The sequence below is a fragment of the Peromyscus eremicus genome, chromosome 15 (genome assembly GCF_949786415.1).
Source record: "Peromyscus eremicus chromosome 15, PerEre_H2_v1, whole genome shotgun sequence".
NCBI classification, from domain to species: Eukaryota; Metazoa; Chordata; class Mammalia; order Rodentia; family Cricetidae; genus Peromyscus; species Peromyscus eremicus.
This window is the reverse complement of record NC_081431.1, coordinates 60361965-60374213: the sequence shown is the minus strand read 5'-3', so window position 1 is coordinate 60374213 and position 12249 is coordinate 60361965. Positions and strand designations below refer to the sequence as shown.

At 42.1% G+C, this 12249-nt stretch overlaps 1 protein-coding gene across 2 annotated transcripts in view; it reads left to right on the top strand.

Moving 5' to 3' along the window:
• The window catches only part of Rbbp5 (RB binding protein 5, histone lysine methyltransferase complex subunit), a 28996-nt gene that overhangs the window by 4023 nt on the left and 12724 nt on the right, over positions 1 to 12249 (top strand). For both annotated transcript variants that reach the window (XM_059281143.1, XM_059281142.1), the window contains exons 2-6: positions 3605 to 3630; positions 4676 to 4848; positions 9263 to 9403; positions 10101 to 10263; positions 11685 to 11794. In XM_059281143.1, the coding sequence (XP_059137126.1) occupies positions 3605 to 3630; positions 4676 to 4848; positions 9263 to 9403; positions 10101 to 10263; positions 11685 to 11794 (613 nt within the window). The remainder of the gene's footprint in view (positions 1 to 3604; positions 3631 to 4675; positions 4849 to 9262; positions 9404 to 10100; positions 10264 to 11684; positions 11795 to 12249) is intronic.

Sequence of the window (12249 nt, the reverse complement as noted above, 5' to 3'; positions counted from 1 at the left end):
AGATGGCTCAGTGGGTAAGAGCACTGGCTGCTCTTCCAGAGGTCCTGAGTTCAATTCCAAGCATTCCACATGGTGGCTCACAACCGTCTATAGTGTGGTCTGATGCCCTCTTCCAGCATAAAGGCTTACATGCAGATAGAGTGCTCATATACATTAAAAACAAGGGTTTTGTTAATTTTGTCTATCTAAGAAGGATTTTAAGTGAGTGAGTGCTGTTGGATAGTTATAGGTGGAAGAAGTTAGACCTGCAAGTTATTTGAAAGATTGATCAAGGGAGGCAAGACCAGGCCCAAGGCAATGTAGCAGGAATGGTCATGTTAGACTAAAGGTAGGGAGGGTAGTATCCCTTGCCTAGACACCTATCAATTGAATTTCTCTGAAGGAGACACTGACAGAGCCATCACCTTTTAAAGGCAGCAGAATGGGTTGCTACTATGGTCTCAAACTGTTATGGTCTCAAACTGTTCTGAAAGGGAGGAATTTGTTGGCAGTTAGAAAACAAACAGAACCATTGAGAAAAGCTCATGACAGCCACATCTTGAGAGAGATGCAGACATTATCCCATATGATGGGGTTGAGGGGAAGGCCGGAGAAGCCATTGAAGCAAGGATCCCACCGCGGAAGGAAGATCTGAGGAGGTGCTCAAAGAAGCTGATGAGCTTGCACTAAAAGCTAACTGAATTCAGATTCCAAAAGAGCAGGTTCAGAGAGAATCCACAGGCAAAGGTGTGTATGTGACGGGAGCACACAGGCTCTTAAGAACAGGTAGGAAAGCTATTGTAACTGAAGAGTCCACAGGCAAAGGTGTGTATGTGAGGGGAGCACACAGGCTCTTAAGAACAGGTAGGAAAGCTATTGTAACTGAAGAGTCCACAGGCAAAGGTGTGTATGTGACGGGAGCACACAGGCTCTTAAGAACAGAGGTAGGAAAGCTATTGTAACTGAAGCCAAGATTGCAAGAATAAGGGGACAAGAAAGGGTTTCAATGTTTTATGAAACATGGAGAACAAAGAAATCTTGAGGGCTGGTAGGAACAACAGTTAATCTTTCAGAACTGATAAACCTCATGCGTGGCCACTATGAATTTTATAGGCAAAGGTTTATTGGATGATTCAGTTCTTACTTTTTTTTTTTTTTGGTTCTCTTGTAAGTGGATGATGTTTTGGAACAGAATAAAATGAATAATGGTTGTTGCCAAGAAAGTTCTGATTAGGTAATGATTCTAGGTAGATCTCTTAGCTCACATTGCACTTTTGCCTGGAAAAGAGCTTGTGAATGACATCACTGTTGATTATTCTTGAGGATTTGAGGAAAATGGAACGTTAGCTATGCTGAAAAGGAGTTGGGGTACATTTTGACGTTCAGGAAAAGGCAGGTGTGTTTTGTAAATCACAGAGTAGTAAACTAATGGGCAAATTCAGGCAAGATTCTAGGACTTAGGTTGTAGGCACAAGCATTGTTTCTGGGTCAGTCGGGATCTTGCCGGTTTTTAACTGTGGGACTTACCCTTCATCTATAATATCGAGTGTGGAAATGCCTATTTAGTAGTGAGTTAGAGGACTGACTAAGGTAGAATGTGGGATTTGTAGTAGCCCACACTGGTTTGAACCCCACATATAGCTTACTTCCTCGTATATATGGTATGTGCACCTGTCTGTGTGCTTGCATTTTGTACAGGTGCACATGTTTGCTTGTATGTGTTGACGCCAGAGACTGATGTTGGGTTTCTTCCTCTTCCTGTTTTCAGATGGGGTCTGCCACTGAACTCAGAGGTCTCTGATTGACTAATGTGTCTGACCAGTGAGCTCCAGGGCATCTGCCTGTCCTGTTCCTCTGTACACTCACCTTTACCCTTTACATGGTTTTGAGGCTCTGAAATCCCACCTCTAGCCAAATTATTTTTAAAACTTTACATTAAAAAACACATGTGTGTGGGGGGGGCGTGTGTGTGGGTGTGTGTGTATGTGTGGGTGTGTGTGTATGTGTGGGTGCATGGGGTGGTCAAAGAACAGCCTGTGGGGGCTGGTTCTCCTCTTATCTTATGGGTCCTAGGGATCGAACTCAGGGCTGCAGGGTTGGCTCTCAGCGCCTTTACCTGCTGAGCCATCCTTCTGACCCTGATTTTTGTTTTTAATGTTTGAATGAGTTTGCACTTTTGTTTACTTCTCAACCATGTGAGTATAGTCTATTGATTGGGAAAGAAACCCTGGCTTTCCCAATGAGAGGAGCGGGTCACCTTGTAATATGTGTAGTATTTTATTTGAAAAACGTTGAGCAAATGTCTATATGAACATACATACGTTTTTACTTTGCCAAGTGGGTTTAAGGCTGTTATCTTTTGATTACACATTTCGTGTGTGTGTGTGTGTATGTGTGTGTGTGTGTGTGTGTGCGCGCGCGCACGCGCGCACGCACGCATGCGTGCATGCCATGGTGCTCTTGTGGAAATCAGAGGGAACTTGCAGGAGGTGGTTTTTCCCTTCTCCTGTGGGTTCCGGTGACTGAACTTGGTCACCAGGCTTGCTTGGCAAGTGCTTTTACTCCCCCAGGAGCCATCCTGCCAGCCCTGGCTCCCCCTCCCCGTGGGTGGTGGGTGCTGTGGATACAAACTCTAGTGTTCAGTGCGGCCAGCAAGCCCTTTAGCCACGGAGCCACTTCTCCAGCCCCAGATGCGCTTTTCTAGGTGACACATGTTCTACTTCAGTAACTTGAAACACAGTTTTTCAGCACACTTTCCTGGATACATTTCAGCATTTGCTTTCATTCCCTTCTTTCATAATTGAATGCGTTACAAGCAGCTGGCTGGGGGTCCTTTGGTTTTGTAAGACAGGAATCCTGATAGGCAGTGAGGACAGTTGGCGACCCTGCATTCTGGTGGCTCACGACTGTTCCAGTCTCACAGTTTTATGTTCGAATGCTGGAGAACTAAAGGCTTATGGCTCCAGATTTCCGAGCCAGAGGCTTGTTGCTCAGGTGCCGAAGCGGAAGCTATGGCTCTGGGCTCAGCTCACCGGCGCACCAGCACACAGCAGCTCCTGGGCTCTGCGTCTCAGGGCCCTGGGCTGTGCCCGTGCTGGCTCTCCTGACTCTAGCCTCTAAGGCTTGTCTTCTTCACGGTCTCAGCTCCTGCCTTTAGCTCTTCAGACTCTCTCCTCTGTCTATAGTCTGTCTGCCCCCTCAGTACACCTCCAAACTGCACCAGGTGGCACTTTGGACTGTTCATCTGTCCCGAGTGTTACAGCTCACAGTTAGGATCCCTGGCTCTCCACTTCCTGGGGCTTTTGAAAACAAACAAACACGAGTGAGAGGAAAGGCCAGTGCATCTTGACAAGTCTCTTTAGTGTTTGCCCATATAGAAGGTGGTTGGATTCACATCTGCTCTGTACTCACTTGGTTAAGATATCACAGCCTTGGGATACTTTCCTGTATGCTTATGAGATGATGACAGGAGTTTAAAAAAGCATATGCCATCTGCCTGTGGGGATGAGTAGTGTGAGCTCATGGGTGCCTGAACAGGCCAGTGAGCTGTGTGCTGTTCGTGGGCCGTGTGGGCCCTTGAGTGTGCCTTATATTTCATCCACTTTCTTTCTTTGCCTTGTTGCAGAGTCCTTTGGGCAGAACTATCCAGAGGTAAGTTTAGTTTTGTCGGAATGTGTGGAAAATGGTAACTGCCTTTTATTTGTTTAATGACAAATAACTAAATGTGACACACACACATCCATATATTGCTGTGGTAGAATGAGCTGTTTAACTTGGAACAACAGGTAACATGCAATTTTGGCTGGAAATCTCCAAGTAATTTTTTAAATCTTAAGATTCTCTTTTGTTTGTTTGTTGGTTTGAGACAAGGTTTCACTGTGTAGCTCTGACTGTCCTGGACCTTACTCTATAGGCCAGACTGTCATTGAACTCAGTGATCCACCTGCCTCTGCCTCCCGAATACTGGTATTAAAGGTGTGTGCCACCACTGCCTGGCAGAATTCATTTTTCTTTAAAAGGAAAAAATATTCACAACTTTAATGGAAGGGCTTTTTAAACAAATACTTTCATCATTTATACAGGAACTTTTTTGTGTGTGCTTTATAAGTTTTGATGAATGTATTTACATAGTAATAATGATCACCATGTGTAATTGTGCATTTGTAACATTTCCTGTGCTTCATTGTGGTTATTTGTTAAAGCTCGACATTGTTGTAAAATAATGTAATTTTCTTAATGTCAGTCACACAGGCTGCTTCATAGTTTTTACATTTTCCTATAATCAGCCGGGCGGTGGTGGTGCACAGCGTTAATCCCAGCACTCGGGAGGCAGAGGCAGGCGGACCTCTGTGAGTTCGAGGCCAGCCTGGTCTACAGAGCGAGATCCAGGACAAGCACAAAGCTACACAGAGAAACCCTGTCTCAAAAAATCAAAAACAAAAAAAACCCAAAAAACCCATTTTCCTGTAATCAAAGAACTCTTGTAGTTACCTCTATAACACTTTGTCCGTTGACCTCCAGAAAGTTTGTGTAAGAGATTGATCATCACTGTTTCCAAAAGGTTTTGGTTAGCTTTTATAATTATTTGTTTATTTTAACCAATTTTAAAGGTGTAAGAACACTTGCAGAGATATTTCTGTGTGCATTGTCTTTCATGACGAGAGCCCTTGTGTATACTTCCGCATTTGTCTTCTAGGAAGCGGATGGAACTTTGGATTGCATTAGCATGGCCCTGACGTGCACCTTTAACAGGTGGGGCACACTGCTTGCAGTTGGCTGTAACGATGGCCGAATTGTTATTTGGGACTTCTTGACAAGAGGCATTGCTAAAATAATTAGTGCACACATCCATCCAGTCTGTTCTTTGTGGTAAGGAATTTTTATTTTATTTACTTTCTTTTTTTTGTGGTATTGGAGATTGAGCCCAGAAACTTATACATTCTAGGTACTTTACTACAGAGTTATATAAATACCTCAGGCCCATGATTTCTTTTTCCTTATTTTAAAATGTGCTTGTGTATAGTTATGTTTGCATGTGTATAGCCTCGTGTGTTTGAGTGTGTGTGTGTGTGTGTGTGTGTGTGTGTGTGTGTGTGCATACACGAGGCCATATACATGCAAACATACCTGTACATATGTGTATGGAGGCCCAGGGTTAATTGCAGTTATTATAGACCTGGTAGGAAAGGTAACCCCAGTCTTTGTATGCAGACTTGACCTTAGTCCCTCATAGTTAAATCCTTAGCTTATTTCTGCCATCCAGAGTCTAGGAATATATTTACCTCATCTCTCATACAAATGACTGAATATTTTCTGAACACTCCTTACATGCCAGGCATTGGATTACAAACTTTATATATATTAGCTCTAATTGTCTCAGTAGTCCTCTATAAGGAAAGACTTTATCCTTCTTATCATAGATGAGGAATTGAAGCCCAGAAAAACCGTACACTTCCCTAAGACCACACAGCTAGAAAGTTAAGTCACGTCTAGGTGTGAGCAGAGGTCTGATTGTGAGCTTCTCCTCTTCTTGTGTTGGCTGCTGAGTTCTCCAGTAACAAGCACTTTTCATTCCACAGTTGGTTTTTCCTTTGTGCTCCTTATATATTTCCTTGTCTCTGATGACTGCCTTCTGTGGGTTACTTGAACAAATTTAGGGGTTTGTATTGATTGATTTACAGTGTTCTTTGTGTACCTTCTAATCTAGTAACCACTAGATACAGTGTTACACACCTGATTAACCACAGTCTAAAATACCCCAGGGCTGACTTGGCAGCAGTTCAGATAAAGTATAGAGCCCTGGCCTTCTTTCCCTTGCTGCCTCCGGTGTGTAAATGTAATTGTCTTATACATTTCCTCTGCATACATTGTAACTGGCACAAGACAAACCTATAGTGTCCTAAGATTCCATTTTCTCTTTTTCTTTCCATTTAGAGAACTTGGTTTAGCCTCTTTGTTGTTGTTTTGTGAGACAGGGTCTCTCTCCATAGCCCAGGCTTCCCTTCTCTATGTATACCAGAATGGTTTTCCACTCAGAGAGATCCTCCTGTCTCTGCCTTAGGAGTGCTGGGATTGAAGGGGTGTGCCACCATGCCTGACTCCTGACCTCTGTAGTTTTTATGAGAAACTGTTATCCTTATGTTCCTATTTTTCTGTAGATGGGGTTCCATTTTCCTAGTACCACTTTTAAGATTTAAGATTGAGGATATTTCTGCATTCAACATGTTTGTATTCTGGAATTTTTTATTTTTAATCTTATTAATTTTTTTTGATGTTATAGTTACATCATTTACTCCTTCCTGTTCCTCCCTTCAGACCCTCCCATGTACCCTATCCCTTGCTCTCTTTAAAATTCATGGCCTCTTTTTCTTAATTTTTGGGGTGGTGTGTGTGTGTGTGTGTGTGTGTGTGTGTGTGTGTGTGTGTGTGTGTGTGTGTGTACATGTATATATTCCTAAATATATAAATACAGCCTACTCAATCCATATAATGTTATTTGAATGTATGTTTTCTGGGCTAACCATTTGGTATTTGATAACCATTTGTTGTGCTTTTTCCTGAGGAAGATTTTTGTTCTTAGCCTTCCTTGGTTGCCTGTAGTTCACTGTCTAGGTTGAGGCCTGTGAGCTTTTACCCATCCATGTTGTAGTTATATTGGTGAAACTCTATGGGTGTAGCTTCTGACATTCCTAGGAGACACAATCTCACAGCACACTTCCTGTTCCTCTGGTTCTTACACTCTTCCTACCCCGTCTTCCACAATGCTCCCTCCAACCTTAGGTGTAGGAGTTGTGTTGTAGATGAATCAGTCAGGACTGGGCTCCACTACTCTGCATTTGATTGGTTGTGGCTTTCTGTAATGGTCTCCATCTGTTGCAGGGAGAAAGTCCCTTGATGGGAGTCTTTTGGGCAGCCCTAACCAACAACTCAAAAGAGGGTTCTCATGCCTGCTGTTATGGCCTTGTGTGCTTAGGCTGATCTTAAATTAGTCATGGATGACCTTGAACTTCGAATCCTCCTCTTCTCTCCCAAATGCTGAGATTACAGTGTGTGTTCCTGTGCCTGGTTTGTGCAGTACTAGGAGTTCTAAGCAAGATCTCCACCAACTAAGCTCATCCCCAGCTCCTGGATGGTTCCTTTGGCTTATATTGTTTGATTTCGGTCACCTGTTTTAGTCGGGAGGGTTTTGGTTTTTTGGTATATTTGGAGAAATGTAGCTGTTGTTTCTTCATGTACTTTAAAGCCACACTCTGTTCTTGTAGGACTCTGATGACGTGGATAGTCAATGGCTATTAAATTATTTGTTGTTGTCTGTCTGATCCCTGAGGCTATGTTCCTCCTACCCACTTAAATTGTTTAAATCTATTATCCATGTTTAGTAGCTTTTACTCTTCCAGCTTACTGTTTCTTATCATTCCTCTGCTCCATTGACTGCTGGAATCCTCTACTGAATTTTTACTTTGTTATTATATTCTCAGTTCGCGAGTTCCCTTGGGTTTTTTCTTTACACCTTTGCAGAGGCTGCTGGTAGGGTTGAAAGTAGAGACTCCATGGGTCTCTGCTGACGTCATCTTGTTTGGGAAGGACAGAAGGCCCTGTTTGGCCTCCACAGGCACTGTGGTGGGGAGATCTCACTAAAGCTGTGTGCACTCAGCCGTGTGACAGCACCAGCACCCGTGATGAGGCACAGACAACTTATCAAGAGTGAGTCAGGGTAGAAGTCTGTCTGTCTGGACCTTGCTGGTGAGGACAGAGGGTTTGCAGGGTTTTCTCTGGGGCTTGTCTTGGGTGGGGAAAGAAGAGGAGGATTGTGCGTAACTATTGGCATTACCCAGTTGTTGACTTCTTCGCCCAGTCCAGGATGTGTGAGGCAGATCTAGGGAATTCAGTCTTGAGTCATCCTCTGGGCTCTGCTGTCTCTAACTAGTCAGTCTACCTTTCAGTCTTTGTTTAACAGAATGTCTGTATACCTGCATTTAAGAAATGACTATTCCGGTGGTGGCGCATGCCTTTAATCCCAGCACTCGGGAGGCAGAGCCAGGCGGATCTCTCTGAGTTCGAGGCCAGCCTGGACTACCAAGTAAGTTCCAGGAAAAGTGCAAGGCTACACAGAGAAACCTTGTCTTGAAAAAGAAATGACTATTCATTTATTTTTTTTTGTTTTTTTTTTTTTGTTTGTTTGTTTTGTTTTGTTTATTGAGACAGGGTTTCTCTGTGTAGCTTTGGAGCCTTTCTTGGAACTCACTCTATAGCCCAGACTGGCCTCAAACTCACAGAGATCCACCTGCCTCTGCCTCCCAAGTGCTGGCATTAAAGGCTTGTTACCACCACCCAGCTCGTTTCTTAATTTTTATTGTTTTTGCTTTTGAAACAGTTTTGGTCTGTAGCCCAGGCTGTCCTTGAACTCATGATCCCCTTCCCCCACCTCCTGAGTGTTAGGATTGCAGATACTTTAATTATTTTGAGGTAGCATATTTGTCTCTTTTGTTGGTGCTTGTAGTGATATATTGTGTATCAAATAAAGCTTGCTTGAGGATCAGAGGACAAAGGACAAAGACAGCCACTAGATTAAACATTGAGGCCAGGCAGTGGTGGCACACACCTTTAATCCCAGCGCTTGAGATCTCATGCCTTTGCTTGGGAAGGACACAGCCTTTAGTCCCAGCACTAAGAAGGAAGTGATGGCTGGGTGGAGAAAGGTATATAAGGTGTGAGGAGACAGGAACTGAAGCCTTTTCAGGCTGAGGAGTCCTAGAGGTGAGACTTGGCAGTGGCTTGTTCCTTTGTCTCTCTGATCTTTCAGCATTCACCCCAGTACCTGGCTCCGGGTTTTTATTATATAAGACCTTTAGAAATTCAGACAACAGATGCTATGATGGAGGGCTATAGGAAATTCAGATGGTCTTCATCCCTGAAACCCCTTTTTATGTTTCAGGGTCTTAAAGGTCGACTGATTTGGGAATTTAACTAAGACGCTCAAGTCTGTTATTTTGGGTGCTGACCATAGTGTTATTTTGAAATAGTACCATTACTATATATTTAAAGATAGTACAAGAGCCAGGCATGGTGGCACATACCTATAATCTCAGCACTTGGGAAATAGAGACAGGAGGATTGTGAGTTCAAGGTCAGCCTGGGTATATAATGAGAAGGTTTGTTACAAATTTGGCTGTACTTTTAAAAATGTTGACCTGTGCAATTAGGTCAACATTTTATCCATAATAGTGGTATATATACTTTACCTTATACCATGTGCTAAGTTCACCTCTGTTTTTTCCCCTAGTTGGAGTCGAGATGGTCATAAGCTCGTGAGTGCTTCTACAGATAACATAGTGTCACAGTGGGATGTTCTTTCAGGCGATTGCGACCAGAGGTTTCGATTCCCTTCACCCATCTTAAAAGTCCAATATCATCCTCGAGATCAGTATGTTTAAGATATTCCTTTCCTAGGGTGGGATCTCATTCTGAGTGGATTAGCTCTGGGCTCTGACAACTTTTTAAGAGGCAAACACAACACCTTTTCAAACCTATATAAAATAATTTTTCTGTCTAGGTTGGTTCTACTGAATATTTTGTAAGGAGATTGTAACTGATCAATATTAAGACTTTGGAAATGACCAAAGGTGGGAATAATGTAATGAGTGGGCCCTGGCCTTGACTCTTTAGTATGAGGAAACAATTTAATATTAAGACTACGTTTAAGGAAAAGTTGCCTAGTATTCCATTGCTCAGACACAGCTTTTCATTTCTTGGGGATCTCTCATAGTCTCTTTCTCTGTAAGTATGATGCTCATTATATGTGCCTCAAGCCCAGGCCATATTTGATTCACATACACATATATCTGTTAACATAATTAAAAATCAGTATTTTGTTTGTACTTTATTTAGTATCTTACTGGTTTACTAAATATTTTTAATGATCACATTTTATTTGTCAAGATAGGCTGTCATTCTTTTAGTCTGTTTATTAGGAGTGTAGACTTCATATGATTTTACCATTTCACATTTGCTGGAGCTGGGAGAGCCAGTGAAGGAAGTGGGCAGGGATCAGGGGAAAAGGACAGGGACTCAATCTGCTGATACCAAAGCAATAGCCAACATGTGTTCATATTTTTAAACAGGAACAAGGTTCTCGTGTGTCCCATGAAATCTGCTCCTGTCATGTTGACCCTTTCAGATTCCAAACATGTTGTTCTGCCGGTAGACGACGACTCCGATTTGAACGTGGTGGCTTCTTTTGATAGGCGAGGGGAATATATTTATACAGGAAATGCAAAAGGCAAGGTAAGCTCTGAGGTTAGCGGAAAAAGGCTGGGCATCTATCTGCCTTGGCTCATACTTCCTTCTACTTTAGGTTTCTTTTATCCTGGGAATAATCTCTGAACTGATAATGTAGCTAAGTTTTCTTTCATGCCTATTAATATAATTTCTAAACTTTGAATTAGAGTAGATTATGTGATTTAGATAAGGATGGAGACAGTGTGGTAGCTTACTTTGTAATTCTTCCAGCACTTGGAAAGAAGAGATAGGAGGATCACTTCACGTTCGAGAACAGTCTGAATTAAATAGTGAGATCCAGGCTAGTTTTGGACTACACAGCAAGGCTTATCTCAAGACACTAAGAGAAAGAAAAGAAAAGAAAAAGCTGGGCTATAACTTAGCTGTGAGTGCTTGCCATGTACACAAGAGGCTGTAGGGTTAATCCCCAGTGCCAGAAAAAAGCCAGGAAAGGACAGAAAGTTCTTGACTGGTAGTGGTAATGAAGAGAATAATATTTAAAAGTCATTAACTAGAACATGCTGATGAAAATGCCTTAATATCTAGTTGTATGAAACCCAGTATAAACATGCACATGTGTGCACATTCACACAGAGAAACATGGTATAGTTCAGGCCAGTACTGAGGATAGTACTGAGACTATCAATTTTCTTTTTTTCTTCTTGTTAAACTTATCCTTTGAGATGTTTGGAAGTGTAGACTTTTGGGGGGTAGTACATTGTAGGTGTTTTCTTCCAGTAGCAGTTTTTTAAAAATTGTGGTTAAGGTATATATTAACAGCTGTAGAGTGCTTGCCTCCAGGGTGAGGTCCTGGGTTCAATCCCCAGCACAAAAAGGAATAAATAAAGAAGATGCACACAGATTTTATCCTTTTCAACATTTTAAAATGTTGAGCTCAGCGGTTACTCAGAGCATGGTGGGACTCATCACCATCCTCTGCAGACCTGCTTTATCTTGCAAACTGAACGGCTGTCAGCGAGTGCTGTCCCCATTCCCTGGCACTGCCATTCTGTTTCCTGTTGCTGAATCTCCACTGTGAGCACTTTGTGGAAATGGAATAATACTGTATTTTCCTATTTACAACTAGTATATCTCATACAGCATTGTGTCCTCAAGGTAACTGTTGTACTGTGTGTCAGAATTTCCCTCATCTTCAAAGTTTAATCATTGTATGTGTATGCCACATTTTACCTGTTTATCTGTCTGAGGATTCTGGGGTGGTTTCCACCTGTTGGCTGGTGTGGATAATGTCAAGAGTAGATGGTTAAGACTCTGTAAAACATAGTATCAGTTAATAAGATTGAATATATAGGACTAGAGGTGTTTGAATTTTTACCAGGTCTCTGCACAATTTAAAAACAAGTCAGATCTAATTACTAGTAGTCATCAGGATATTTACTTTTTTATTTTTGTTCTGTAAACTTCAGATCTTGGTCCTGAAAACAGACTCTCAGGATCTTGTTGCTTCCTTCCGAGTCACAACGGGAACAAGCAATACCACAGCCATTAAGTCCATTGAGTTTGCCCGGAAGGGGAGGTGAGTGGGCCCTGTCTGCCTGCGTGGATGGAGTTTTTGTATTGGTTTTTGTAACAGAATCTCACTACGTAGCTTAGGCTGGCCTAGATCTTGTGGTCTTCCCACCTCAGCCTCCTGAGTGCAGAGATTACAGAATGGCAGTACCATACCCATTGATGTCTTTGATTTTCTTTAGTTTGTTTTTTTTTTTTTCAAGTGAATGGAATGTAAATAATAATATTTGTAGTGTATGTAATTTATAAAATTTATTAAAGATGTTAGAATCTCTCATTGTCTGGTTCTTAGGTTCATACAATTTCCCTTATTGAACCAGTAGTCACATCTGTGATGTTGGAAGGTTACAAGTTCTTTTACAGAAAAGATGTTTAAGTGTTGCTGCTTAGAATCAAAATGCCTGGCACATAGCACTGAGTAAAAAATTTAAATATTTCACTTATTTATTTTTAGCAGTGCTA